General features: G+C 58.2%; 2 protein-coding genes across 3 annotated transcripts in view; both read left to right on the top strand.

Moving 5' to 3' along the window:
- Positions 1 to 16,951, top strand: part of DLGAP3 (DLG associated protein 3) — a 29,897-nt gene extending 12,946 nt beyond the window's left edge. Inside the window, exons 2-10 of the mRNA XM_065421672.1 lie at positions 3,727 to 3,932; positions 5,774 to 5,888; positions 7,961 to 8,195; positions 9,310 to 9,650; positions 10,266 to 10,351; positions 12,286 to 12,713; positions 13,073 to 13,164; positions 13,520 to 13,663; positions 16,733 to 16,951. Of these exons, the coding sequence (XP_065277744.1) occupies positions 3,727 to 3,932; positions 5,774 to 5,888; positions 7,961 to 8,195; positions 9,310 to 9,650; positions 10,266 to 10,351; positions 12,286 to 12,713; positions 13,073 to 13,164; positions 13,520 to 13,663; positions 16,733 to 16,951 (1,866 nt within the window). The remainder of the gene's footprint in view (positions 1 to 3,726; positions 3,933 to 5,773; positions 5,889 to 7,960; positions 8,196 to 9,309; positions 9,651 to 10,265; positions 10,352 to 12,285; positions 12,714 to 13,072; positions 13,165 to 13,519; positions 13,664 to 16,732) is intronic.
- A 6,407-nt stretch (positions 16,952 to 23,358) lies between these two features.
- On the top strand, positions 23,359 to 26,714 carry SMIM12 (small integral membrane protein 12). Of its 2 annotated transcripts, none has more exons than XM_065421700.1 (2): positions 23,359 to 23,394; positions 25,451 to 26,714. In XM_065421700.1, exon 2 carries the CDS (start codon positions 25,482 to 25,484, stop codon positions 25,758 to 25,760), a length of 279 nt encoding a protein of 92 aa, XP_065277772.1. In that variant the 5' UTR covers positions 23,359 to 23,394; positions 25,451 to 25,481; the 3' UTR covers positions 25,761 to 26,714. The 2 variants fall into 2 exon arrangements, with proteins under 2 accessions (XP_065277772.1, XP_065277773.1); XM_065421701.1 differs by lacking the exon at positions 23,359 to 23,394 and adding an exon at positions 25,042 to 25,121.
- Positions 26,715 to 27,680: the final 966 nt, after the last annotated feature.

Here is a 27,680-nt window from a genome sequence, read left to right on the forward strand (position 1 = left end):
CTCAGGCAAACACACACACACACACACACACGTGCAGATACACTCACGCTCAGATACACACGCTCAGGTACACCCAGGTTCACACTCAGATACACACATACACACACACTTGGGTACATTCACACTCACCCATACTTGCCTATGCACGGTCTCACCCACCCACAGAAGAATTAACTAAGCAGAGATGGGCCAAACCGAGCCCCATTTATCCAAAGTCCCCCCACCCCCAGTTGTCGGGCTCTGGTCACTACGGCACCAGGCTCCAGGCCAGCCCAGTCTGGAGGTTTGCACCACTCCCAGCCTCACCCGTCTCCCATCGTCCCCCCTGGATTTTAGGTCAAACCACCTGCCAGCCCCGATTCCAGCTCCTCGGCCTGTGTGCAATACGAGATGGGGCCGGGCTCCCACCCCGCCTGGCTGGGAGGGTGCAAACACCCCTCTCCTCCCGCACCCATAGGCTTTTGCCAGCTCCCTTCCCAAGTGGTGGCCATGGGTGTTTAACCCTTTAATGCCTGCATTAGCGCTGCCGGCCGGCCCCTCTGCCTGGGTTCCATGATAGGTCACCCTTTACCAATTAAAAACTAATTAGCCCTTCTCCCTCTTTCCCGGGTGGGGGAGGGGATGGCCAGGTTCTCCTGGCCCCTTCCCCACCCGCTCGCCTTCCCAGCCCAGGCTACCCGAGTGGGGACGTGGCAGGGGAGCGAGAGACGTGGGAAATGGACCCACTCTCATTCCCGTGTTCCCTCTGAGTGGCCGGAAAGGCGCCTCTGTCTGTCTGGGTCTCTGGTTCCCTTCCAGCTGCTTTGCTCTTGTGCTCATAGCCCAGGGCATGCTGTCCCATCACCGGAACCTGGTCAGGATCCCGGGGCGCTGGCGCCATCGGAACGGTGCCTTGGCAGAGGGCCTGGCCATGGCTGCATGGGCCATGGGTGGGATTTGGCCCAGCCTCGCCTGCTGGGGGTGCTGTGAGGTGGGAGTTCTGAGTATCGCATGGGGGGAGTTCCTCAGCTGAGACACCTGTGCCAGCTGTGTCCAGAGAGCCCGTGCAAAGGGATGAGGGTTGGGGGGGGGGTTGGCGGGTGCTGGGGGCAGTGAACAGACTGGGGTGGGCCACGCCACGGGGCTGTGGGGCACTGAGCGCGGAGGCTGTCAGGGGTAAGGAGAGAACCGAGGCTCTCTCTTTGAGGGCACTCAGCTTGCAGCTGGCCTTTGTTTGGGAGTTGGGGGCAGGTTCTGACCCCCCAGCTGTGCAGTGCTGGGAAGCCAGCTCCAGCCGTTGTGAGCCGCGCCTGGCAGCTCAGCAAAAGGAACCCCACCCTGGGAGACACGGGGCCCCCGAATCCACTTCCCCTTTGCAAAGGGGAAGGCAGGGTGGTGGGAGCTGAGCCGCAGAAGGCTCACAGGGGCCCCCAGAAGATCCGATGCTTCTGCCAGCTCCAGGAACCCCTGAGCAGAGCCCAAGCCAGGCTGGAGCAGCCGTCAGAACAGGAAGTTTCTGGTTCTAGCAGAGCCGGCATCAGCAGGAGAACGGCCCATTTCACACAATCTCCTCCCTGTTGGAGTGCGGCCTCACTGGGAAGCAGAGGAAGCGGGGAGGGGAGTGAACCAAACTCTGCTGACATGCTTTGGGGCAGAGACGGGCTGAATCCCGGAGCCCTGGACTTTGGAGGTCAGATCCAGTGCCCTGGACTTTGGGGCTCGGGTCTGAGCTGCAGGCTGTGGGGAGGGATGGGGGAAGGGCTGTTCCTCTTGTGGACAGTATGGTTTGCCCCTGCCTGGTGTGGTGCTCCCAGTGGCTAATGGGGAGTGGGTCCTGCAGCCAGCAGGGGAAAGAGGCCCTGTCCATAATGGCTATAAAGAGGATTCTTGTCAAACCGCTGGACACAGACAGACCCTGCGGTTCCTTCGGGCTCTCGAGCTTCTCTGTCCTAGCGTAGCGTCTCCCCGGTGTCCTCCCCTGGACTGTGCAGCCATGGGCTGGATGGCTAAGTCTGCTCCACCGCCATGCAGAGGTGACGCGTGTGGGGGGGGTCACGTGGGGTCACAGCCCCCCCAGATTTCTACCAGGGACCCCTGCTGCACACCAACAGAACCTTTACATTGTGCCCCCCCTCCCCCGCCACTATTCATAGATTCATAGATTCTAGGACTGGAAGGGACCTCGAGAGGTCATCGAGTCCAGTCCCCTGCCCGCATGGCAGGACCAAATACTGTCTAGACCATCCCTGATAGACATTTATCTAACCTACTCTTAAATATCTCCAGAGATGGAGATTCCACAACCTCCCTAGGCAATTTATTCCAGTGTTTAACCACCCTGACAGTTAGGAACTTTTTCCTAATGTCCAACCTAGACCTCCCTTGCTGCAGTTTAAGCCCATTGCTTCTTGTTCTATCCTCAGAGGCTAAGGTGAACAAGTTTTCTCCCTCCTCCTTATGACACCCTTTTAGATACCTGAAAACTGCTATCATGTCCCCTCTCAGTCTTCTCTTTTCCAAACTAAACAAACCCAATTCTTTCAGCCTTCCTTCATAGGTCATGTTCTCAAGACCTTTAATCATTCTTGTTGCTCTTCTCTGGACCCTTTCCAATTTCTCCACATCTTTCTTGAAATGCGGTGCCCAGAACTGGACACAATACTCCAGCTGAGGCCTAACCAGAGCAGAGTAGAGCGGAAGAATGACTTCTCGTGTCTTGCTCACAACACACCTGTTAATACATCCCAGAATCATGTTTGCTTTTTTTGCAACAGCATCACACTGTTGACTCATATTTAGCTTGTGGTCCACTATAACTCCTAGATCCCTTTCTGCCGTACTCCTTCCTAGACAGTCTCTTCCCATTCTGTATGTGTGAAACTGATTTTTTCTTCCTAAGTGGAGCACTTTGCATTTGTCTTTGTTAAACTTCATCCTGTTTACCTCAGACCATTTCTCCAATTTGTCCAGATCATTTTGAATTATGACCCTGTCCTCCAAAGCAGTTGCAATCCCTCCCAGTTTGGTATCATCCGCAAACTTAATAAGCGTACTTTCTATGCCAATATCTAAGTTGTTAATGAAGATATTGAACAGAGCCGGTCCCAAAACAGACCCCTGCGGAACCCCACTCGTTATGCCTTTCCAGCAGGATTGGGAACCATTAATAACAACTCTCTGAGTACGGTTATCCAGCCAGTTATGCACCCACCTTATAGTAGCCCCATCTAAATTGTATTTGCCTAGTTTATCGATAAGAATATCATGCGAGACCGTATCAAATGCCTTACTAAAGTCTAGGTATACCACATCCACAGCTTCTCCCTTATCCACAAGACTCGTTATCCTATCAAAGAAAGCTATCAGATTGGTTTGACATGATTTGTTCTTTACAAATCCATGCTGGCTGTTCCCTATCACCGTACCACCTTCCAAGTGTTTGCAGATGATTTCCTTAATTACTTGCTCCATTATCTTCCCTGGCACAGAAGTTAAACTAACTGGTCTGTAGTTTCCTGGGTTGTTTTTATTTCCCTTTTTATAGATGGGCACTATATTTGCCCTTTTCCAGTCTTCTGGAATCTCTCCCGTCTCCCATGATTTTCCAAAGATAATAGCTAGAGGCTCAGATACCTCCTCTATCAACCTAAACTATCAACCGTTCCGCGTTGCCTCTGTCCCCACGCGTGCTCCACTGCCCCGGGCTCCCTGACCCAACCCCTCTCCATGGGGCTCTCCTTGCTGCAGGTGCCGCAGGACGAGTGGAGCAGCTACCCAACGGTGGGGAAGGACGGCGAGATCCCCTGCCGGCGGATGCGGAGCGGCAGCTACATCAAGGCCATGGGGGACGACGACAGCGGCGACTCGGAGGCCAGCGCCAAGGTGTCTCCCAAGGGCTTGTCCCGGCGAGATGGCTACCGCCGCTCCTCCAGCGTAGACCAGGCCAGGACCAAGTAAGAGAGGGCCTGAGGGGCCAGGCTGGCTCTGAACCGCCTCTGGGGATGCAGGCTTGGAGAGGGGCAGGGAGGTGGGGTTTGGGGAGAGGATTTTGGAGGATGTGGGTTTAGGGTGGGAGAGGAGTGGTCTGGGGAGGATGTTGGGGCGGTGGGTGCAGGGACTTGGGGGTTGCTTTACTTAGGCTTTAGTGAGAGGTGGATTCCAAGGGTTCTCTGGCAGGGAATTAAGGCGAAAATACACAGTTAATTTTTTTAAAAGTGAAACTCCATAAATCCAGGGATTTCAGCAACCTTCCCACGCATCCCACCCCCCTGCAGATTTGCAACTTAAACATCCTAGGCTCAGGTTAGTGCAGGGACATTTGAGTATGAAACTGACCAGCCTTACAAGATTGCACCCCATTGTGCTAGGTGCTGCACATACACATCAAAGGAGGAAGTCCCTGCCCCGTAGATCTTTCAATCTGGGAGAGCTGGGGTGTGGGGGAGAATTTCCAGGCAATTAAAATCTTTCAGTTTTCTTTGTCCTCCATGAATGCTAGTAAGTAGATTTTGCACTAGGAAATGGTCAGTTTCGCAGGGCTGCCATAAACAAGAAATGCAAGTGTTTGGTCTACTTTCAAGGACCCAGATTTTCAGAAACGCTTGTTCAAAACGCCCGTGGGTTTGATTGCGTGGCTCTGCTCAATGATATCCAGCTTACGTGGACATTTGCATGTGCAATTATTGCAGCTGTATTTGCATATAAGGGCCTGATCCTGTGCTTGGATCAGTGGGCCCAGACCTAGTTCAGGAAGGCTCTGTGTGGGTGCACGGTGCACATGAGGGGATCTGATTGCAGGATCGGGCCTTAGGTGCACAAGTGTCTGGGCATTTTTGTGCATGCAGATCTGTGAAACCAGGACAGTGAGTGAAACCCCAAAGTTAAAATAAACTGTATTGGGGTTCAGAGAAAGTTTGAACTGTTTGTCTCTCTAAGGGTTGGGTCTTGTCTATGCTGGGATTTTAGCCACTGCTGCAAACCCCTGGCTAAGAGGGATGCAAACACAGTTTGCACGAGCACAGGGGGATTTCACATGGGTGCAGTTTATCTCTGTTGCAGGAGTGGGGCAGGGAAAAGAGGAGGGTTACTGGGGTAAACTGCAATAGTGCAAATCATGCTGCAGTTTTTAGACTAGGGGTTTGCACTGGCGTAAATTGTAGTGCACTGGTGAAAACAGTGTTTGTATTAAGAGTTTGTACTAGTGTCAATTATGCTGGACTGGGGCAAACTGTGTTTAAACTCGAGGTTTGCACCATTGCACATTGCACTAGAGTGGTGTAAATCAGGCCTGCAGTAGGAGTTTGCACGGTTGCAGATTGCACTGGGCTGGTGTACATTGTGCTGTGTTAGGGGGTCACATCAGTCCCTGTGTCGACATGGCTGTAGTGCTCTCAGGTGTTGGTGGCCCAGGTAAGGACACACCTGCTGGTTAACCTGCTCTGTTTCTCTCAGTGGCCTTGCCCCTTTGCCAGCCCCGCACTGCCACCATGGGTCTGCTGCCTGCCCTGCTTATCGGCACCTCCCTCTGCTGTGGGGGTGCGTGATGATCTGTGAGCCCAGCCTAACCCAGCGAGGGCTCTGGGAATCCCCTCCTTGCTCCGGGGCTGTCTGGGGGGACTGTAGAGGTGGTGGTGAGCTCGCGTTGGGATGGCGGGCGGGGACGATGATCTGCCAGGTTCAGGGGGCAGCAGCAGCAGCTGCAGACAGGAGCCCAGTCACTGGGCTGTTTCCAAATGCTCTGCTTAAACGTGTTGCTTCTGGTCCGAATCCTTTTTCCCCCACTGTCTCTCATTAGGTTTGCAAGTAGGCACTATTCTGATTCATATATCTGTAACTGTCCCAGCTGCTGCACCCCGCCCAGACTGCACCCTCGGGGACAGGCCTACGGACGCTCCTTCACCACCGGCCAGGTAAGGTGGGCAGTGCCCGTGGCGGCGCCTGGCTCTCATGCCCTGACTGCCCTGTGCCCTCAGTCGCTGGAGCTCATACGCTCGGGCTGCTGAAGGAGTGGCTGGAGCTGAGGAGAGCTCTGCACGCTAGGTGCTGAGTGGAGCCCACTGGAGCTGGGCATCGGACTCGAGGTTCCCAAGTGGCAGCAGCGTCTGAGACGCGGGACGGGCCTGGCTGCTCTCCACTGACCCTTCTGTGGCACATGGACACCTGACCCCTCACGTCCCACCCACCCCTGCGTTGCATGTGCTAATCTGCAGCATGGCGATGCTGATTCTTGGGGAGGCGGCAGGCTTCCCTGCATGCATCAGCGAGGCTCTGCCCCTTCCCCGCAATGGCTCTGCTTCTGCTCCCCGTCTGGCCAGCGCTGTCCTTTCTCTGCTCATACGGTAATGCAGAGCGCTGTCTGCACGCTACCGGCCTTTCCTCCGCAGCCCTGCCTGGCCCTCCCATTGGTGGCCATGCAGAGCGCTCTCATGTCTTCCCCGGGGCTTGACTAGCCGCAAGAGGCGGCTCTCGTTCTTGGCCCCTCCTCTCTGCTCCCAGCATAGGCTGTTTATCTGCCCCTCCTTCTGCGTGCATGTTAGCCCCAGGGAATGGTACCCAACTGATGCGTCTGTAGGATGGGGGCAGCCCTAGGCTGCCCTTCCAAAGTGCTACAATCTTGAGTCCCTCCAGAATTGGTGAGGGGATTTCAGCGTCTGGGGCCCTTTCACTTGCTGGCCTCTCTGCCAAGCTGAGCTCCACATTTTTCACCAGCTGAGGTTTTCTCTCCCACTGATACATCTCATAGAGGGCATCAAACGAGCACTAGATGCTAATGACTTTGGAGGACACTAGTGACTTGAGCTGGATTCAAACCAGCGACCTCGTAGTGCAGGGCTCCCCGAGCCATCCAGCACCAACAAGGAACCTTAGTGTAGTGTTGTGATAATTCAGAGTTGGTTTGGATCAGCTTCCCCAAAAGTCTGGACGCTACTCTGAGGTCTGAACCTCTTGGTTGTGCCAGGCCTGGCTGGTAACATCTAGGGAAGAGCTTGTCTCTCCCATAATCCCAGTGCTGCTTCTCCCAGTGCTGCCCGGACAGACTTCGCCTCCCCTCAGAAATGGGTTTGAATTTTGGGTGACTGTCTCAGTGCCGCGTTTCCCCAGCAAACACCAGGGCCCTCTGCAGTCACTGTGCTAACTCCTGGGCCCAGCACCAGGATGTGGGCAATGATGTCTGCCTGCTCTCTGTCAAGAGCAGAGGTAGAGAGACCTTCTAGGTGCTCCAGGGACATGCTGCAATGGATGGAAACCTTGACTGGGAGTCACCCCCCCTCAGTGGGTCACAGCTGGGCTCCAGGCAGCACCTGCACTGAAATAAAGCCTGGCACAATCAGTCGGACCTTTCCCTCATGGCAGATTCTCATGCCCCAGAGGAGGTAGCTGCCTGGTACCAGGGCTCAAGAGCTGCAGCAGAGGGCAGAGGCCCTGGCAGTGGGCGGGAGCTTGGCAATGGGACTGGCAGACTTTCCTCTCTAGGTCGCTGGGTCAAATCCAGCCAGGGGGACGGGAACAATTGGCATCTTGGCAGCCTGTGTGCAATGAGTTTGGTGGGTCTCGGTCGACTTCCCAGTGGACAGGCATCCGCCTCAGCAAAGCCAGCGTGTGCCACGCTGACTGGCAGGCTCAGCAGAGGCCAGGGATTGCTGGGGGTGTGGAGAGCGAGTGCCCATCTTGCCCCTCAGGGGGAGCTCCGTAGGGGGCAGGGTGAGGGCGGCTGGCTCTGCATTGCTCTGCCTGGTGAAGCCCCAGGGTCCCCCGCTGGCTGGAGACAAAGGGTCTGGGTGACTAGGGAGGGGTGGATGCAGGGCCCTCACTGTGCTGGCCATATCAGTATCACCTCTAGCCCTGGAGCCGCCAGCGGGGGCCAGAGCGAGTCGTTCCCTGTAGTCCCTCTGGTATCTCCATGGAGGATGGCGCTGGGGGCGGGGGCGCTGGACCCCGTCAGAGCTGCCAAGGCCCCTCATCTGCCCCACTCTTCCCTCAGATCAACGAGGAGCTGAACCACCAGTTTGAGGCGGTCTGCGAGTCCGTCTTTGGCGAGGTGGAGTCCCAGGCCGTGGAGGCCCTGGACCTGCCTGGCTGCTTCCGCATGCGGAGCCACAGCTACCTGCGGGCCATCCAGGCGGGCTGCTCCCAGGACGACGACTGCCTCTCGCTCTTCTCCATGTCCGTCCCCCCCAGGCCAGCCATCACCAGCAGCATCCTGAAGCCCAGCACCTGTGAGTCTCTGCCCCTGCCCCACAGCGCTGCTCCCAGGGGCCCTTCACTCGTACAGGGACGGCGGGTTGGGCAATCCTGCCGGGACCCAGAGGGACCTCACACCCACCCCAGCCCCTTCCCACAGAGGGACCCCCCCGGACCAGCTTCTCCCCCTTCCCACAGAGGGACCTCCTGCCAGCCCCTCCCTCTTCCCACAGAGGGACGCCCACACCAACCCCCCCTTCCCATGAGGAATCCCCTTCAACCCCTTCCCACAGGGGGACCCCTCACACCAAACCCCTCCCATTCCCACATAGGCACCCCCCTGCCAACCCCTCCCCATAGAGGGACCTGCCCACCTACCTTCCCCTTCCCATAGATGGCACGCAGTGGGCTCACCACTCCAGCGTCCCACTGCCGCACTTTGCCGCCATCTTGAACGGCTTTCTGGGATGCCCTCCAAGGGCCGGGCTAAGTTGCCCGTGGGCTCACCCGCCGTGAGGCTGCGGGTACTGCCAGCCCCCAGGCAGCTCTCTGGCCGGCTGGAAACATCAGCTTCACTGAGGTGGCATCTCATGTGGCTGGCACATGTCGCTCCAGCCAGCCAACACCCCTATCTGTCTGTCTGTCCGTCAATCCTCCTGCCTGGTCTCCACCTTCCTCTCTGCATTTATTTCGGGTTTCTCCTCCTCTCTTCCTGTCTTTCTGTTTTTCTCCTTCTCTCGTTTCTCTCTCCCTTTTTCCGTCTGCCTGCCTGCCTCATGACGTGTGCAGCACAAGAGTGCACTGATCTTCCCTCTCATTGGAGGGTCGTCTGGTCCCTTTGGCTTTAGTGGACGAATTGGCCAAGCAGCCAGTCCAAAAGCAAACGAAACTTTTATGCCCCTCGCCACAAGCTCACGGTTAACTGGCAGGGCGTGTGGGGTGTGCAACCTTTGGTGGTGCGGCAACGTAGGGCCAATTCCTCGGCTGGTGTAAACGGGCCTGACTCCAGTAGCTGAGGATCTGACTGCTAGGCCTGGCACACCATGGGGAAGCCGGAGGAAGAGGCGGGATTGGCCGGTGTTCGCGTCCGGAAATGAGAACGTGTCTCTTTCTCACGTGACTTTTTTTCGTGTGCCTCTCCCACAACAGCCTTCAGTTACAGAAAAGCGCCGCCTCCCCTCCCTCCAGGAATCAAAGCCAAGCCCTTGATCTCAGTCACGGCACAGAGCAGCACTGAATCCACCCATGAGAGCTACCTCCCCAGCGAGGTCGCCCGGAGCCCCTCGTGGTCCAAAGACGCCGCGGCTCGCTGCAACTCCACGGAGAGCTTGGAGAACTCCAAGGTGACAGCCATCTCCTTGGATCTGCCTCCCGTCCAGCCCCGGGGCTCTCCCAAGCCGTCCACACTCATCATCAAGGCCATCCCGGGCCGGGAAGAGCTGAGGAGCCTGGCACGGCAGAGGAAATGGCGCCCGTCCATCGGAGTTCAGGTAAGTGTCGCTCGCCCCTGGCTCCCCGGAGCCTCCCACTGTTGAACCTGGGCCTAAGCCCATCTGGATCCAGCTGCCAATGCTGAACGGTAGCCCTATGACTCAGGGCTTCCTGGGGACCCCAGCACTGGCACTTCCAGGCTTGGCAAGTGGGGCTCTGTGCAGGGTTCCAATGCATGGTGGCTTGCCTTCCATTCAGCCATCCCGTCTCTTACCCTCAGTGAATCTTGGGCTGCTCCAGACCAAGGTCTCACCACCACGACCTGGCTTTGCAGCCATTGCCAAGACCTGTTGCAAGCGGCATCATGTCTGCATGAAATGGTCTGGCCAACAGGCAGTGGCAGCACAAGGTTCCTTCCTGCCACGGCCCCCCGCCGTACCTCATCTTTGACCAACAGGGTGAGAGGAGACTCCAGTCTCCATGGCCCTTCATCTCCGTGCTGGAAGCTCCTGGAGCTGCCTGGCCATTGCTTTCGTCAGCGCTTTTGTTTCTCTGGCTTTCCCACTGCTGCGGCACTGCATCCGCTGACGGAAATTAAAACGCATGAGTCTATTGCGCCCGAGGCTGAGCAGCGATTCTTCCCCGACATGCTCTCCCTCTGATCACCACCGCAGGTTGAGACTATATCTGATTCTGACACAGAAAGCAGGAGCCAGAGGGAATTCCACTCCATCGGGGTGCAAGTGGAGGAAGACAAAAGGTACGGCTGGTTAAATGCAGCTTTTATCGCTCCATCCCTCCAGGAGCAGGGCTTAGCGCAGCCGCCGTGCCGGCTGGATTGTTTTCACACAATGCCTCCCCCAAACTAAACATTGCTAACGTGCGCCTCTTCTCCGGAGCGTCCCAAGAGCTCGGCAGTTTCTTGTGCTGACTGCTAAGTACAGCTGTGTTTCCTCGCTAGCTCATAAATCAATGGGCAATGCAGGCAGCAGCCGGGCAAGCTTCCCTGAGCAATATGCCTCATCCCTGACCTGATGTCATTCTAGGGATGGGTAGGTAGGTAGGTCAGTCTCTGGACCATTAAGCTGCTTGGTCGGTCAGCTGTCAAAGAAGGTGCTGATTGTGATGAGCAGGGAGGTTGTGCTGTGGGCACTTGTCCGCTGCAAATTGGATGGAGGCCCAGCAAACTCACGTCACACAGGTCAGCAAGTCATCACAACTTTTGCTCACTCCTAATAGATTCACATCTGCACCCAAGAGGCCAGAGGCTCTGGTACCCTGTTACGGCCCCCTCCTGAGCGGCTCGCTTTCTTATCAGCACGTTTGTTACCCTGGGGCCCTGATTGGTATGCCAGAACACCAGCCGCAAAGCATGTGTTAACCTACACGCTGGGCTGGGACTGAGGGATTTGCAGCTGTCTGGATTCCCTCTTGCTGCAGGTGTGAGCAGTGACTCTGGGATTGATCCCTATGAGATGTGTTGTGCCTGCAGATCAGCAGCTGCTGATCTGCCCGTGGTTCTGATCCAGATCTGAGGTTCAGTTCTGGGGTTTTGGATCTGCCTGTCATAGAGGACCCCGGTTCTGATCCATCAGAGGCCATCAGTACCTGGACCTGGGGCTGAGCAAGGCTGAGTATGAGGCATGGCTGTGATGTGAAAGTAGCTGTGACTCAGCTGAAGAAGCTGAGATGCCAAGTGGAATCCAGTTGAGACCCCCAGAGATGGCCGCCAAAGGGGCCCTTCACGTGGCCCACGGGGGCTTGTCCAGCTCTGACCCAAGCCCCTCCTCTCAGAGAGACAGCGCCTCAGAGGCTGGGCTATTCTGGACCTGCTTGTTCACCCTCCCTGCCTCCCCACTCCTTCCCGCCCACGGCCGAGTCACTGAGGACGAGGCATCTGAGGGGAACTTGACAATGTTCCTGCTCTTTGCTTAACAAGGGGCCTGAGCGCGTGTTCCTCTCCCCGTCCTTCAGCATCCATCCAGGGCCTGTTACCATAGAAACAGACTAGCGCGCGCAAGCAGGAGAGAAGGCATTGAAATGAGGGAACAGGAGGAAGCGGCTGTTAGCGGGCTGTCCCCACGGACAGCCAGGAGCTCAACAGCTTGTGAGCCTCCCAGCACAGCTTCCCCAGAATGGGAACCAGCATGGCCCCTCGCTCTGCTCTTGCAAGGGGAGCGGTGTCCCGGCTGGGCAGGGTGGGGAGGTGTAGGGTCACACTGCAGAGGGGCAGCGCAGTCCCAATGCATGGGGTTTACAGTCAGTGAGCTCCGAACTAGGGCCCTTAGACCCTCCCCCCCCACTACTCCAGCTCCAGGCTCCCACACACAGCTCTGCCGATGCCCTTCGATCCTGACCCACAGCTCCCCGTTATCCCAGTCCTGGAGCCCCTGCAGCTCTGCCGATGCCCTTCGATCCTGACCCGCAGCCCCCTGTTATCCCAGTCCTGGAGCCCCTGCAGCTCTGCCGATGCCCTTCGATCCTGACCCACAGCTCCCCATTATTCCAGCCCCCCAGCTTTGCTGCTGCTGCTCCTCAATCCCGACCCACAGCTCCGCATTATCCCAGTCCTGGAGCCCCTGCAGCTGTGCCGATGCCCCCCTGCTGTGGTTTGAATGCTTTGCAATGCTCCTGCTCCCCCTGCTGTGGGAAGATGAGTCCGTCCCCATAACCCCTTTATCTCCCTGTCCCCAGGAGGGCCCGGTTCAAGCGCTCAAACAGCGTGACGGCCGGCGTGCAGGCAGACCTGGAGCTGGAAGGCTTCACGGGCCTGTCGGTGGCCACAGAGGACAAGGCCTTGCAGTTCGGGCGGCCCTTCCACCGGCACTCCTCAGAGCCAGATGCGTCCAGCCGGCAGTACTCGGTGTTCAAGACGGTGCACACGCAGGGCCAGTGGGCCTACCGGGAGGACTACCAGATGCAGTATGACACCGTGGAGGTGCCCCGGCGGGACTCCTGGATCGACAGGGGCTCCCGCAGCCTCCCCGACTCTGGCAGGGCCTCTCCCTGCCACCGGGACGGGGAGTGGTTCATTAAGCTACTGCAGGCTGAGGTGGAGAAGATGGAAGGCTGGTGCCAGCAGATGGAGCGGGAGGCTGAGGACTATGACCTGCCGGAGGAGAGTGAGTCCAGATGGGGCTGTGAGACTGGAAGGGGGGTGCAGGGCACCCCAGGATTCCCCTAGGGCTGCGGGAGCTGGAGTCTTGCTCAGCATCCCCCAGCCTGGGCTATCCCCCAAATAGCACAGTGTCCCAGACGTGTGTTGAGTAATGGGTGTATCCCTTTGGAACCTGAGCCAGTGGTTGCCCTGCACATGCTGCCATCTGGCTCACAAAAGGTTAAGGAGGCTGGGCTTAGTGGCAAGAAATACTCTCCAGGGCTCGTAATGGTGCATCCCTGAAGCTGGGAGGGGATTGGGGGGAGGTAATCAAGCCGCATGTCATTAGCAAATTCCTCACCCATTCTCTGTGTGCCTTACCAGTTTTGGAGAAGATCCGGAGCGCCGTGGGCAGCACCCAGCTCTTGATGTCCCAGAAGGTGCAACAGTTTTTCCGACTCTGCCAGCAGAACATGGTGAGCGCCTTCTCCTTCCTTATGGGTTTCCCAGGGATGTGTTCTGTCCGACGGGCAACTGGGCTGAGGCGGCAGCAGGTCCCCGGGGGTCTGAAGCGGGTACATGACACTCTGCACAGCTGGCGATGGTTCCATTTGGAGGTGCTACCCGAAGGGTTGGAGGCTCACCCCGACCCTCTTAAGGCTGCGTCCAAGGTGCTATAGGGAATAAATGGCCCTTTTAATCCATTAAGGCCCAGACAGCCCAACTCTGCTCCTCATCAGCTTGAGCAGGGAAGTGATGGAAGACCTGGAGTCCTCTGCACCCCATGGTATGTAAGGAGCTAACCCGCCTTGTCTTCTCCCCCTTCGGAAGGACCCTAATGCGTTCCCCATGCCCACCTTCCAAGACCTGGCTGGATTCTGGGACCTCCTGCAGCTGTCCATCGAGGACGTCAGCTTGAAGTTCGCGGAGCTTCAGCAGCTCAAGGCCAACGGATGGAAACTCATCGAGCCCAAGGTAGGGGGATCAGACCGTGAGTGCCAATTGGCTGAGAAGGGGGAGAGGGGGGCTGCAGCTAGGGTGCAGGGGTGGGGTAGCTCCCACTTCACAATGCACAAAGTCAGCTTTTATTGGCCTCCTGCAGGAGAACAAAGACAGCATATGCCATAATGTTACTATGTGAATCCATGGTGCACTCAGCCCTTGAATATGGTGTCCAGTTCTGGTCGCCCCATTGCAAAAAGCAGATAGTGGAACCGGAAAAGGTTCAGAGAAGGGCAACAAAGATGATCAAGGATGTGAAATGGCTTCCTTACGAGGAACAGAGGGGTAGCCATGTTAGTCTGAATCTGTAAAAAGCAACAGAGGGTCCTGTGGCACGAAAGCTTATGCTCCAATACTTCTGTTAGTCTTAAAGGTGCCACAGGACCCTCTGTTGTTCCTTACGAGGAGAGACCAAAAAGATTAGGGTCCTTCAGCTTAGAAAAGAGATGACTAAGGTGGGATATGCTAGAGGTCTATAAAATCATGAACGGAGTGTAAAAAGTGAGTAGAGAAGTGTTTAACCCTTTCACACAATACAAAAATCTGGGATTACTCGATGAAATTAAGAGGCAGCAGGTTTAAAACAAACGTAAGGAAGTACTTTTTCACACAACGCACAACTAACCTGTGGAACTCATTGCCAGGGGATGTTGTGAAGGCCAAAAATATAAGTAGATTAAAAAAAGAACTGGGTAAGTTCATGGAGGACCAGTCCATCAGTGGCTCTTAGCCAAGATGGTCAGGGATACAACCCCATACTTTGGATGAACCTACACCTCTGACTGCCAGAAGCCAGGGGTGGATCACTCCATAATTGCCATGTTTTGTACACTCCTCCTGAAGCTCTGGTGTGGGCCACTGTTGGGGACTGGCTACTGGGCAAGGTGGACCATAGTCTGACTCAGTATGACAGCTCTTAGGTTGTTACATGTGGGGCATTGTTAGCGGGTGTATTCGTGGCTTGGCAGAAGAGCAGAGGATTTGTTGGGGGAGAGGGGGAGGGGACATAATCGTATCTATTGTGTCTATCGAGTATGTTCCCCATAGCATTCGAGCACCATCACGCAAAAAGAATGGAGAGAAAGAGGAGTAGAAATGGGTCTGGCTGGAACCAGTGAAGCGCTGAAAGGGAGCACTCTGTCTTGAGGCACTCCAGCTGTTCCCAGCTCCAGGAGAAAGCTATGGTCCTTGGCATCTCCAGTGTGTGTGTGGATTACGGAGTGTAGATCCTTCTCTCCTTGCATTGCATCCCTGATGCTGTCCTCAGCCCCCTCTTGTGGGGAGAAGGGGCAGGCCAGGAAACAGATGAACCTTGGGCCCCATTGCACATCTCAGTAGAGATTAACTTCTTCTTCCCCTTTCATTGGTTCGTGGGGCTGGGGTGGGGGGTGACCAGGACCGGGCTACTGCAGCAGAGGGACAGAGAGGGGCGAGCTGGTGGGAGCGCGGCCAGGACCAGTTAGCAAAGCCCTGGCCCTTCTGTCCTGACCCCTGCCTGCAGATGGGAGCCTTTTGTGACCCAGGGGGAGCGACTCCGCTCAGGGTAGGTGGAGAGCGCAGATACTGCGCGCCCAGCTAGCAGGGGTGTAAACAGCAGTGTAGACAGTGAGGCACAGCTTAGGTGAGCAGAGCAGAGTGCCCCACACACCCGAACCCCCAGGGTCTATACCCTGTCCGGCTCGCTACATGCCCAAGCAGTGCCTCGCACGTCTACACTGCTAATTTTAGCACTTAGTGTTCCGCTGCCTCCCTGCTGCCGGTGCCTTTCCCTGCGGTGTGCAGTGACACATGTAGTGCCTGTACTCTGCACACCGCTGTAAGTGTAGACATAGTGTAAGTGAGCTAAAAGTAGTCTCCCCCTGGGCAGAGCCACTGGGAGCTCAGCTGAGCTCAGCTAGAAGTCGCTGCTATGCATGTGCCGTCCTGGCTTGTGTCTCAGGGACTTCCTGAGGAAAAAGTCGGGGAGATGAGAGATCTATGATCACAGCTACCTTCTTCTTTTTCCATGCACACTTCTGCTCCTGAGTTGGTGCTGCTGATCTGTGCCAGGCAAAATCAACAGGCATCTTTAGTTACCACTTAAAAAAAAACAACCCAAACAAATAGAGCCTTTTTCTCTCCTGTGTTTTTCACGTACAGCTACGGCGTGTCCTCTGTTTGATGTTATCTTCAAAGGTACAGATATACTCTGTGCACACACGCACAGCATAGGACAAACCAAAGCAATTCCAGTCCAATCACCTCCTGGCAGCCCTGCCATCCATCACACTGATTCAAACCCTGGTGGAATGTTCCCAAGGTCAAGCACAATCACCAACCTGTGTCACAGGCAGAAGATGCAGCCCTTGTTTGCCTTGTGTGAACGCAGCGCACAAGAAGCATGTGTGCAGGCCCTGGGCTAGATCCTGTGCTGACTTTCAACCCCAGGGACTGCATTCAGCCCCAGGGACTGGTGGAATTGAACGGAGCGTCAGTCAGCACTGAATTTGACCCATTTCTTCTGTATAGAGATAGGTACACAGCTGGGGGTATACACTCACCGACACATGCACTCTGATATGGATGCAGAAGTATGCACAAACACTGGGATGCACGCACGAACGCAGATGTGCACAGCTGCATACGGATGTGCAAGCACACATCTGTTTATAGCTGCACATACACGTACGGATTCTTGCGGGTATGAGAGTGCATAGACAGGCACCCACTCAAATGTGTCTTCTCTTGCATGGTCTCACACACAGACAGATGTACACACATAGGAATATGTGCACACAGATGCACAAACACATACACATTTGGATGTGCCTACACAGACACGTGCACACACATGAATGTGCACGCCCACTGTGCGCACCCTTGCATGGTCTCACACACAATCATACAGCTGTGCATACATCCACCCCCCCGATGAACACACACACACATGTGCGCACCCGTCACATGCAGCCACAGCCACACGCTGTCTAACACGGCACGACCAGCGCCTCCTGGAACCCCCTCTAAGCCCTGCTCTGTCTGTCTGTCTGTCTGTCTGCGCAGGAAGAGAAGAAGGTCCCTCCCCCGATACCAAAGAAGCCGCCGCGCTCCAAGGTGCACCCGGTGAAGGAGCGCTCCCTGGACTCCGTTGACCGGCAGAGGCAGGAAGCCAGGAAAAGGCTCCTGGCGGCCAAGAGAGCTGCCTCCTTCCGCCAGAACTCAGCCACCGAGAGCGCAGACAGTATCGAGATCTACATCCCCGAGGCCCAGACCAGGCTGTGAACGGAGCCCTGGCTTTTCTACCGCACTGTACAGAGAGAGTACATAGCTCACTGTGATGGCCAGGGCCCGAGCCGCAGGGACCCCCCGGGGCAGCTCTCGGCCCACTCACAGCTTCTCGACTTTTTATCGTCTACGATTCATGGATCCGACGGTGAATGAACACGAGCCTGGTTCTGTCCTGCCCTCATGCCCCTCCCCGTGGGGCAGGGCTCTTCCCAGCCCTGCCTGCCCACGAGCCCCTTCCTGGCCTTTCCCCACTGCCCTGGCCTCTCCCCAAGCCCCCTGTCTGCCCTGAAGCCTTTTCTGCCCCCCATCTCCCCTCCTTCTTGCAGCTCCTTCCTGTCCCCTTCCCTGCACACTCCCTGGTGGCCTCCTGTACCCTCCTTTCAGAGCTCTTTGTACCTTGCTCCTTGCAGCCCCCCTCCCCTTTGTGTCCCCCTCTCCTATCCTCACGCCCCCCCTTCTCCCGCTTTCCCCCTTATACTGGAGAGGGAGGAGCCCCCCCAGCTCAGCTGATGGGGGGGGGCAGGCAGGCCCTCCCCTGCACCTCTATGTGTCCTCCCCCCATGGTCGTGCCACCTTTAACTTCTCCCATTTCCTCAATTCAATGCAAACAAAGCATCTTGCGGGGGGAAGCGCCACTGAGCTCCTGCCAAAGTCACCATTCCCAGCCGCCCGGCGGGCCAGCTTCCCTTGCTGGCATGAGGCTTCGGGCCATGGCAGGCACCAGGGGCAGTCCCTCCAAGCACCCCGACCACAGTTCGGTCCCATCCCTGCCTCTCGCTTGGGCACCTCGGGGAATCCATGGTCATAGACCTATATACATATATACATATAATCGAAGGAATAAAACAAAAACTACACATGACCACAGCTGTGTTCCTGCTGGTGAGACTGGGATCAGATCATCAGGAAATCCATGACAGCAGCAAAACCAGCCCCTGCTTTCCCTACACGTACATCGTCAGTAAGAATATGCTATGATTTCTCTTCTTTCTTTCTCTCTTTCTTTCCCTTCCTGCAAGCGAGAATCCTGGGCCTGCGCTGGGGTGCGTCCGCTCGTCACGGGAGGCCAGGAGAAGGTCAAAACTTGACTGGTCACTTTATTTTCCATCCCTCTTTGATTTCCCCACCAGCTGCTGGTCTGACTAGATGATCCAGGGAGTGGAATTCGAGGGGGAGGTTGGGGGGTGGGGGAGCAAGCGTTTGGATTCTGTCTGGCAATGGCAAGGGCTGGCAGAAGCTAAGGTCTTTGGGGTTGGTTTTTGGGTTGGGTTTCCCTGGCTGCTTTCCCCCCTCCCGTTAGACGGGGCATAGAAATAAGCCTGGCCTTTCAAGTGACCAATCCACCATGCAGGGTATTGGCCCCGAGCCAAGTGCAGGGCACTGGTTCTGACCCATCTGCATCTGGTTTAAAGACACAGCTGTCCCCAGGGGCCAGGCCAGCGGAGACGGCAGGGAATGGCGAACATGCCATTGACAAGCCATCTTGCCTTAGGAGGAAGAAGAATCTGCTGTTGTGTCTCCGGGGTGTTGCTGTGCCGGCTCCTTGTGTTGTATTTACTATTGTTAAGGAAGGTGAGAAAACCCTTGGAGCTGTCAACCGCACAGATGGGGCTCCAGCAGGTGAGGGTACTTGGGGTCGACGTTTCTGTGGACAGAGCTGGCCTGTCTGAATGTCGGGGGGGGGGCCTCGGGGGCTGCCTGTGGGGTGAAATGCGGGTTCGTTGTTATGTGCCACGTCTGTTCTGTATGATGATCCCAGAGCCTCTGTTTCGGGGCTTCTCAACCCAAGGGTCACAAACCCCTGGTGCTGAATGGGGTGGGGGTCTCAGCCAGGTGGGAGTGGGTTCTGGTACGGAAAAGCTGGAGAACGCCTGTGCAATAGCAGCCAGGGCAAAAGTGACACTGCGCTTGCTGTGCGGCCCCTTGAGCATTGGACTGGGAGGATTTATTCCGGCCGGGGTGCAATGGGGCTGGCCGGGCTGCGATGGGGCTGGCCATGCCGGCCCTGGCTGCCCAGCCCCGTAAAGAAGCCCTTCCCCGACAATGCAAACCAACCGGCGCGGTAGGCACTCAGGAGCGAGCCACGCCCATGCCAGCCAGGCCCACCGCTTTTTCGTCCTTCTCCCTCCATCACAAACGCTCCTCAGCCCCTCTCCCTGCCCCGCAGCTGCCCTGGGGGGGCTACCCAAGCCCTCTGGCTTTGCCAAAGCCTCCATTTGGCTCCTGCCACCCAGTGGTGCAGCCCACGCTGTCCTCTGCTGAGGAGCAGCTTTTGGTGTCACCTGCTGCTCCCATCCCGGGGACCCATCTGGGCTCACAGATGCCAAGACAGGGCCCCTCCTTCGCAGCATGGTGCCCTAGCGAGCAGGGCAGCGGCCCTTGCTGCTGGCAGCCGGGCTAGGCCACAAAGAGAGTCCAGCAGGGCCAAGGCCTGGAGGCCTCACTAGGTTCAGCCTGAGTAAGGACTGGGGCAGGCCAGCAGGCATTAGCCTTCAGTCTCTATCTGGCCAATAGCACCCAGGGACAGCAGCTCCCTCCCCGGTCAGTCACTGTCACTAACGCCAGCTGGGAAAGTGACTTGGAAAAGCAAAGCCAAGGGCAAGTGGAACTGGAGGTTGCCATGGTGGCGGGGCTCTGGCTTGTGGCCTGTTGGTTGTCACCCTGTGCCTCATGCAGTCCTTTACCTCGCAGCAAAGCGAGCGTGAAACGCGGCCGTTCTGTTCGGTGGCGCCTACCCCCGCTTTGCACTGGTGTAAAAGATGGGCCCTGGGGCAATGGAGGATTGGGACCCTGCTCTGTTCAGACCACCTCAGTGAGGATAACCTCCAGCAGGTGCACCGGCTCCCTAACCGCCGCCCCCCTTAGCGGATGGGGAAATGGAGGCACAGGGAGCTCAGGGGCACGACTCCTAAGCTCCCATCTGTCACTGGAGACAGACCGAAGACATGAATGTGGGTCTGCCCTTCCCCAGGCTGAGTTCCTGCTCGTGAGAGTGGGAGGGGCAGATGGGATTCGCATTACAAGAGCCCCCTCCTCCATGGGCATCCCATCCTCCATGGTACGGCATTAGCAGTGCCCTGTCCTCCCGGGTATCATGAGGGATGTCCTCACACTCATGCTACATTAGAGGAGGTGCCCTCTCTTTCCTGGAGCTGTAAAGGAGATGCCCTCCTTCTTCCTGGCCTGGCTGCCAGGGTAGCTTTCTTCAGAACCCACTTTAGCGCGTAGCCATCACCCCTGACAGCATGTAGCTGAATAGTGCCTGGGGAGCCTGCTATCCATGGCCCCCTCCGCGCATCGTTACCTGCACACAAGCCAAAGGTAGTGCTGCACACTCCTCATATTACCCACCATGCTCACCTTCTCCGCCAGGCTGAGCGTGCAGAATGGGGGGGGGGTGGGGGGGTGATTTCAGATGAGACGGTAGGAGGATGGGGCATGAACAGAGGGGCCCTGGAGGGTGGGTACTCGCCAGGGATGTGGAGATCAGATGGTCCAAGTGTTACCATGAGCCCCCTGCTGGTTCTCATGGGCCGTCTTTCCTCTCCTTTTCACTCATTCTGCTCCCAGCCGTGCAGACCCCTCCTTCCACCCAAAGCACAGTCTGTTCCACCTGCCCTGACGTCCGTAAGGCTGGGGAGCAGAGAGTTCACCCACTGAGCCTGGTGTCCTGCCCTGGGAAAACGGGGTTGTCAAGTCAACCACTCTGAAAGTTCAAGGTTAAAAACTCAGTGCTGCCTTCTCACATTGTCCCTCCTTCCAACTGGGGAGCCCCCTGCACTGTGAAACCCTTCAAGGGGACCCCCCTCTTCTCGCCACCCCATGATTGTACCAGCTCCTGCTCCCTGCCCACTCAGCTGTCTTGGAGACGCCCTGATTCAGACATGAAGAGGGGAGGAAAGAGCCCAAGAAGAGTGGCTAAAGGGGCAGCAAGGGAAGGAGCAGAGACACCAGCCACAGCCTAGACAGCCAGATCTCTAGGGCAGGGACTGTCTTTTTCATGAGCGTACAGCTCCTAGCACTGTGGAGGCCCCGATCCCTGACTGGGTCCCTCAGGCGCCACTGTAATAATCGCCAATAGTAAATTTCAGCCCAAGGGGACATCCTGCCTGGCGCATGCTGGGATACCTCCCTGTAGCACCTGGGACAGGTAGGAGGTACTGAGAGATGGGAGATTCCACAAGCATACTGGCTTGGGCAGGCGGAGGGAGGAAAGCTTAATTCTACCAAGAGCAATGCACCACTCACCCTGGGGCCTTTACTTCCCCCCCTTGGATGGGATCCATACCATGACGTGGTGCTAAAACCTCCCCCGGCCTCTGTTATGTGCCTGTCCAGTTGGGAGGGTCTCGGGTTACTACATTAAAATAGATGTTTAAAGGGAAGGAGGGGGGAATCCAACCAGCATATTCTGGAACAGAGAATCATGAAAAAAATACCCAACAGCGTGAGCCCTGGCCCAGCTGGGGGAGGGGAAAGCCAGGAGACTCCTTGCTCAGCATCCAATACTCTCTGAACGCTGCTGTTACCATCCTGGCCAGGAAAGCAACCATCAGCTCGGTTCACCTGTTCTCTGCCTCCGTCCACACTTTAGTTCTTAGCAATGTGCCTGGAAGAGGAAGCCCTTCCACTTGTAAGTTCTGTAAGACAAACAATACTGTACAGTGACTGTGACATGTGGTTTCATTTTTATTGTAACAAACTTAGCCGTACTGTAATAAAGACGACTCTTTGATTACTCTGGGCCTGGCACCATTCTCCCAGCCGGTGCTAGTCTCACCTTTGACCCTTCGTGTCCCATGTCTCACTTTCTTGTCTGGTTTAAGGGAAGGGGAGGGCTGAGTCTGGAGTCAGCTCATGACGGTGGGAACTTGCTGCTCTGCTCTGGGGGCAGGAGCGAGGTGGCTTGTCAGGATGCTGGGGAAGATGCAGAGCTGAGTGCATCTCTCCTACACAACTCACTATGCTGCGAGGTGGCTTGCCGTGTCTGCTGCAAGGGGTCACTGGAACAGACTTTATTAGCAGAGGGCTCGGCCCTGAATGGTACCGCGGCTGAGACTAGAAGGGGGCTCCTGACAGCGTCTGCAGGGAGCAGTTTTACCAGTTGAGCTCCAGCGAGTGCCTCCTGCCTGAGCCCCCAGGAGCTGTGCGGAGCTCTGTATTGAGAGGGAGCAGCAGGACTGTGAATTGGGGAACGCAGGGCTGGAACCGCTGGGGGTGGGGGGGCTGTGGGTTGGGACGGAGAGGCTTGGCCCAGCCTGCTCTTCACTCCCAAGCTGTTCGGGTGGTTTCAACCAGAGAGCTACATCCTTGGGCAAACCGGCTGTTTGAGTAGCCCCGAGGTTCACCCCTTGTCAGCAAACACAGCTCCCGGGCGGGTGTCGGAGTGGCTCGATGATTAGACCACGAGGAGCCATCCGAAGTGACAGGGAGCGAGGTGAAAGGGCGGGGTGCCAGCGCTGGAGACGGCCTTGGCTGTAGTCTAAGAACCGGCCCTCGCAATGAGGAGGAGAATCCTCAAGCCAGCTGGCCAGGGTGTCTCACCGCATCCCAGCTCCCTGCAGGAACAATCCCCTTCTGCCATCCCCCCGGTGCCTGGCCTGGATAGACAGATACCCACCTTCCCTCCCTCCCTGTTCCCAAGCGGTGTGGCTGGTTTGGACCCAAGGCAGAGCCTGGATGAAATGTCCACAGGCAGAACCTGGCACTGGTGCCTGGCGGGTGGGGCCAGGGAGAGATGCCCCACCCAGGCTCCAGCAGCATCAAGATGCCTGGCAACCCGGTCAGGGGCTCGGAGCAATAGGTCTCTGTTTGCAATCTGGCTCCCAGCCCACGGCCTGGTGTTGAATCCCAGCCCAGGTTGGGCCAGGGCTTCCCCAGGTTTTGAGAGGGCTCGGAGGGAAGGGGGGGGGGGCGTGATTTTGACTGAGTGGAGTTCTTTGCACCTAAGCCCCAAAGTCCAGCCGGGTCGGAACTAACAGACACCGCAGCATCGGACGAAGTGGACATTCACCCACGAAAGCTCATGCTCCAATACATCTGTTAGTCATAAGGTGCCACAGGACTTTTTGCTGCTTTTACAGACACCGCAGAGTTTCCTGCAGCGCAAACAGGGATCCCGGGGGGCTGCCCTAGGGCAGTGACATGGGGGGCATGGGGTGTCCCGGGGGAGCCCTGCTGGAAATCAAGCCCCAGCCAGGCCGGATCCTGCGGGGAGGGAGGTTTGGGGGCCGGTCCCAGCCCGGCCCTTCCCCGCGCTCTCCAGCAGGGGCCGGTCTCGCCTGGCCCCGGCCCCTGGCGGACCCGCGCCCGGCCCTGCCTCCGCGGCGCTGCAGCCGCCAATCGGGCCGCGAGGCTGCGGCGCGGCCTGGCCCGGAAGCCAGCGGCGGGGAAGAGGGGCGGCCGCTGCCGGGGGAGAGGGGCGCCCGCCTGGAGAGGTGAGAGGGGCCGGGCCGGGCCGGGCTGGGGCCGCCCCGTCCGCCCCGCGCCTGGGGCGGCAGCGGGGTCCGACCTTCCTTGGAGCCCGGGGTCTCGGGGGGCTGCCTTGGGGCTCTCCCTGGCGGGCCTGGCCCCTCTCCCCGGCCCGGGCGGCGCAGCCGGTTTAGTGCGGGCAGAGCCGGGCTCGGTTGGGTATCGAGGGGCGCAGCTGTCCTCTGGCCTGGCTGTCCGGGGCGCAGAGCCCCGCTGCCTTTGCTCGCCTGCCGGGGGGGGGGGCTGCCTGGACCCCGGCTTGGACCCGGCCTGGACCCCCCTGTCTGCGGCGGGGGGGCAGCAGGCCGAGGCTTCCGCCTTTCCCCTCCCGGTCACTGCCTCCGCCCTCGTGTTCATGCCCCGGGGATTCAGGGTGACTCGTGGGCCCTGCTCAGCAAAGGCTGAGTGCGTGGGAGAGGGACCCTGCCCGGGTGGGGGGGCTGAGCCGTGTGCGTGGGGAGCCCGGGGCTGGAATAGCGGGTGGGGGGGCGTGGATCAGGGTTGGGGGGCAGGGGCTGAGCCGTGTGCGTGGGGAGCCTGGGGCTGGAATAGCGGGTGGGGGTGGGGGGGCGTGGATCAGGGTTGGGGGGCAGGGGCTGAGCCGTGTGCGTGGGGAGCCTGGGGCTGGAATAGCGGGTGGGGGTGGGGGGACGTGGATCAGGGTCGGGGGGCAGGGGCTGAGCCGTGTGCGTGGGGAGCCTGGGGCTGGAATAGCGGGTGGGGGTGGGGGGACGTGGATCAGGGTTGGGGGGCAGGGGCTGAGCCGTGTGCGTGGGGAGCCTGGGGCTGGAATAGCGCTTGGGGGTGGGGGGACGTGGATCAGGTTCGGGGGGCAGGGGCTGAGGTGTGTGCGTGGGGAGCCCGGGGCTGGAATAGCGGGGGGAGGGATAGCTCAGTGGTTTGAGCATTGGCCTGCTAAACCCAGGGTTGTGAGTTCAATCCTTGAGGGGGCCACTTAGGGATCTGGGGCAAAAATCAGTACTTGGTCCTGCTAGTGAAGGCAGGGGGCTGGACTCGATGACCTTTCAAGGTCCCTTCCAGTTCTAGGAGATGGGATATCTCCATTAATAAGCGGGTGGGGGATGTGGATCAGGGTCGGGGGGCAGGGGCTGAGCCGTGTGCGTGGGGAGCCCGGGGCTGGAATAGCAGGTGGGGGATGTGGATCAGGGTCGGGGGGCAGGGGCTGAGTTGTGTGCGTGGGGAGCCTGGGGCTGGAATAGCGGGTGGGGGGATGTGGATCAGGATGGGGGGGCATCCCCCATCGGCAGAGCTGTGTATGCACTGTACAGCCCCTATTACTGTCCAGAGGCCGCCAGAACTAAATTCCTTTCCTCTCCCTGCCCCAGACTAACCAGCCGCTGCCTTGGTTATCCCCTTGGGTGGAGGGATCAGGATTGGAGTTCGTGTTTATACCTTGATTTCCAAGCATAACACACAGCCCAGGGCAGGCTCCCAGCAGCGGTTTCCTGGGGGCTGTGAGATGAATGGGGGGTATGCTGTTCTGCCCTTTCTCTTAGGGAGCAGGAGACTCGGGAGAGGCTCATTGCCCCTTGCCTTCCCCTAGGCACCCTAGAAGCTGTCAGGATTGGGGGGGAGGTTGCTGGCGTGGAGGTTTCAGCCCCCTAACTGCCCTGGAACCCTGCAGCCCAGTTGCCGAGCTACCCCAGGTGGAAGTTTGACCAGTGCCACCCAGGTGGGTGTTTGGGGGGGACACGTGTAGCTGAGATATCTAGCCACCTGGGGGGTACCAGGGTGGAGGTGACTTGCCTGGAGTTCTGGGTTGGGGCTTTGGAGCTGGGTGTATCTGGGCCAAGGGGCAGAGTCAAGTGTGTGTGGTGATTTTTGGGCTCCCCTGGGGTGAAGGGAGGTGCAGGGTGGGTCATGTGGGGGATGACGATGGTTTGGGATCTTGGAGGTTTGTCTGGGGAGCGGGGAAGGAAGGGGGCGACTCTCCCTTGGGTGGGGGGCTAGGAGGGAGGTGGGTCTATGCAGCTGTGACACTGACTCTGCCCCCCTCTCCAGAACACATCTGGCGCTCTCTCCTGGCGACGCCATGTGGCCCTTGCTGTGGATGACTGTGCGGACCTACGCCCCTTACGTCACCTTCCCTGTGGCCTTTGTGGTGGGGGCGGTGGGCTACCACCTGGAGTGGTTCATCCGTGGTGACTCCCCGCAGCCGGCCGAGGAGGAGAAGAGCATCTCGGAGCGGCGGGAGGACAGGAAGCTGCAGGAGATTGCGGGCAAGGACCTGACCGAGGTGGTGAGCCTCAAGGAGAAGCTGGAGTTCACCCCCAGGGCCGTGCTGAACAGGAACCGTCCAGAGAAGAGTTAACCAGGCTGCCTAGGCACCTCCAGGGCCCTCGGGGGTGTGAGCCCTGCCAGTCTGGCGTGACTGCTTCCCCCTTTCCTTTGGGTTGGAGCTGAGCACTCAGTCCATCTGGCTGCAGGTCAGGACCCTAGGTCCCTTCGCTTGGCTCCTGGAGACTGTCCCATCTCACCCATGTGTTTTCAACCCCAATCCACCAATATCTGGCTCGTGCTGGGCGTGTCCCCCCTCCCCCGGCGCTCAAGGGGGCTGCTTGTTGGAGTTTCCCACCCAGGGATGGAGGAGGAGGCATGGCCAAGGGGGCAGAGCTGGGCAGTCTTGGCCATTGCTGCCCGAGTTCCTGGCGCACCCAGTCGCACAGCTAGGGAGAGGGATGACGCTCCAGAGGCTGCGCAGGTCCTGGAGGAGACGGCTCCACTCCCAGGGTGAACAGGCCCTCGATGCTCGGCCCGCCCTGTCTCGGATCCCTCTGGATCTCCCTGGATTCTGCAGGTTTCCCTTGCATGGAAACAGCCAAGACTTGCGTCCTATCCAGGTGGCGGAGGGTGGCTGCCTCCAGCCAGAGACCGGGGGTGCTGGAGGGTGTCCCCCCTGGGAACTGAATCGCATGGGGTCAGGAGTAGGGCAAGGAGGCTTGCACACTGCTCGCTTCCCTGTTCCTGGCTGGGATTCCCCCTCGCTTCTCAGGACCCCCAGATTCACCCTCCCCAGCCTGAGGGCTCCAGCCCCCTTCGCTGTGGTGGGTGCCCCTGGCGTCGGACTGGCAGCTGGGGTGGAGCATGAGGGAAGCTGTAATTTCCTGGCAGGCCAGAGACTGGTGGGGGTAGCTGGAAGTCATTTCACCCTCCTGCCCTTGGCAGGGAGCTTTGGGCGCGTTGCTGTGGGGCCGAGGTTTGGGGAATGAAATGACCTCGCAGCTGTGTAGAACGAAGCCAGATTAAACCAGCCTGAGAACTCGGGGCCTCCGTTTTCTTCTTTCCCTCTGAGTGTTTCGGCTCCCGGTTGGTACCGTTCTGTCCCCCTGCCTGACGCCCAGCAGCCGAGCGGGACGTTCTAGGGAAAGATCTTGCCCCAGCAGCGTGAAGCTCCTGGGTCCTGCTTGGCTCTGACGCAGTGGGAGGGGTGGCTGCGTCTCTTCCCCAGCAGCCCAGGTGGGGTGGGGAATGCTGCCAGCAAGGCTGTCTGTGCACAAGCCGTGGCTGGGTTTCCTCGGGGAGGCAGCCTGCCTGGAGCTGAGGGGAGACTCCCCTCTTCTAGAGGGGCTTGGAAATGCAGAGCTGGCTCCTCCCGTCCCCCAGTCTCCACCCTGTCCTGCTGGGTCCCAGCCACGCCTCTCCTACACGGGAGCTGGGCCTGACGCTCCCCGCTAATCCAGAGCAAAGCCCCCGTTACAAATTCTCTGGTAAACCTCCCCCGACCCCTGAATATTCCAAACACCACAGTGACAAGCCTTTGTGTTTGCTAGCGGCCGCTGGGGGGAGGGGACGACTAGTGACCCCCTTAAAGGGGCCCAGTTCTCAGGGGCTGCAAAGGCACAATGCAGGAGGTGCTGTGGGTGCTTGGTACTTTCTGACAAAGTTTAAGAGGTCTCGAGGAAGGCTTGTCCATTGGTCGGAGCACTAGCCTGGGCTGTGGGGGAAGACCTGGGTTCAGCTCCTGCTCGGCCACCGACATCGTGGTGGCCCTGGGAAGCCACGTAGTCCTCTTGTGCCTCGGTTCCCCATCTGTAAAATGGGGCTAAGAGCACTGTGTTGTGAGAGTAAACACGAAAGGGGCTCAGATCCCCTGGGCCGGATCAGTGTGAGAGAGAGAAACTGGGCACCCGCAATCAGCTATCACTTGGAGGCTGAACGCCCACAAAGCTTTGTCCGGGTCCAAATCTGCCCCACTTTTAAAGGGAGAGAAACCTATTTCAAGCAGTGGGCT

The sequence above is a fragment of the Emys orbicularis genome, chromosome 23, assembly GCF_028017835.1.
Source record: "Emys orbicularis isolate rEmyOrb1 chromosome 23, rEmyOrb1.hap1, whole genome shotgun sequence".
NCBI lineage: Eukaryota > Metazoa > Chordata > Testudines > Emydidae > Emys > Emys orbicularis.

Excerpts from the sequence above, each read along its gene's own strand:
- SMIM12 (XM_065421700.1), top strand. The coding sequence starts at position 25,482 with ATGTGGCCCTTGCTGTGGATGACTGTGCGGACCTACGCCCCTTACGTC.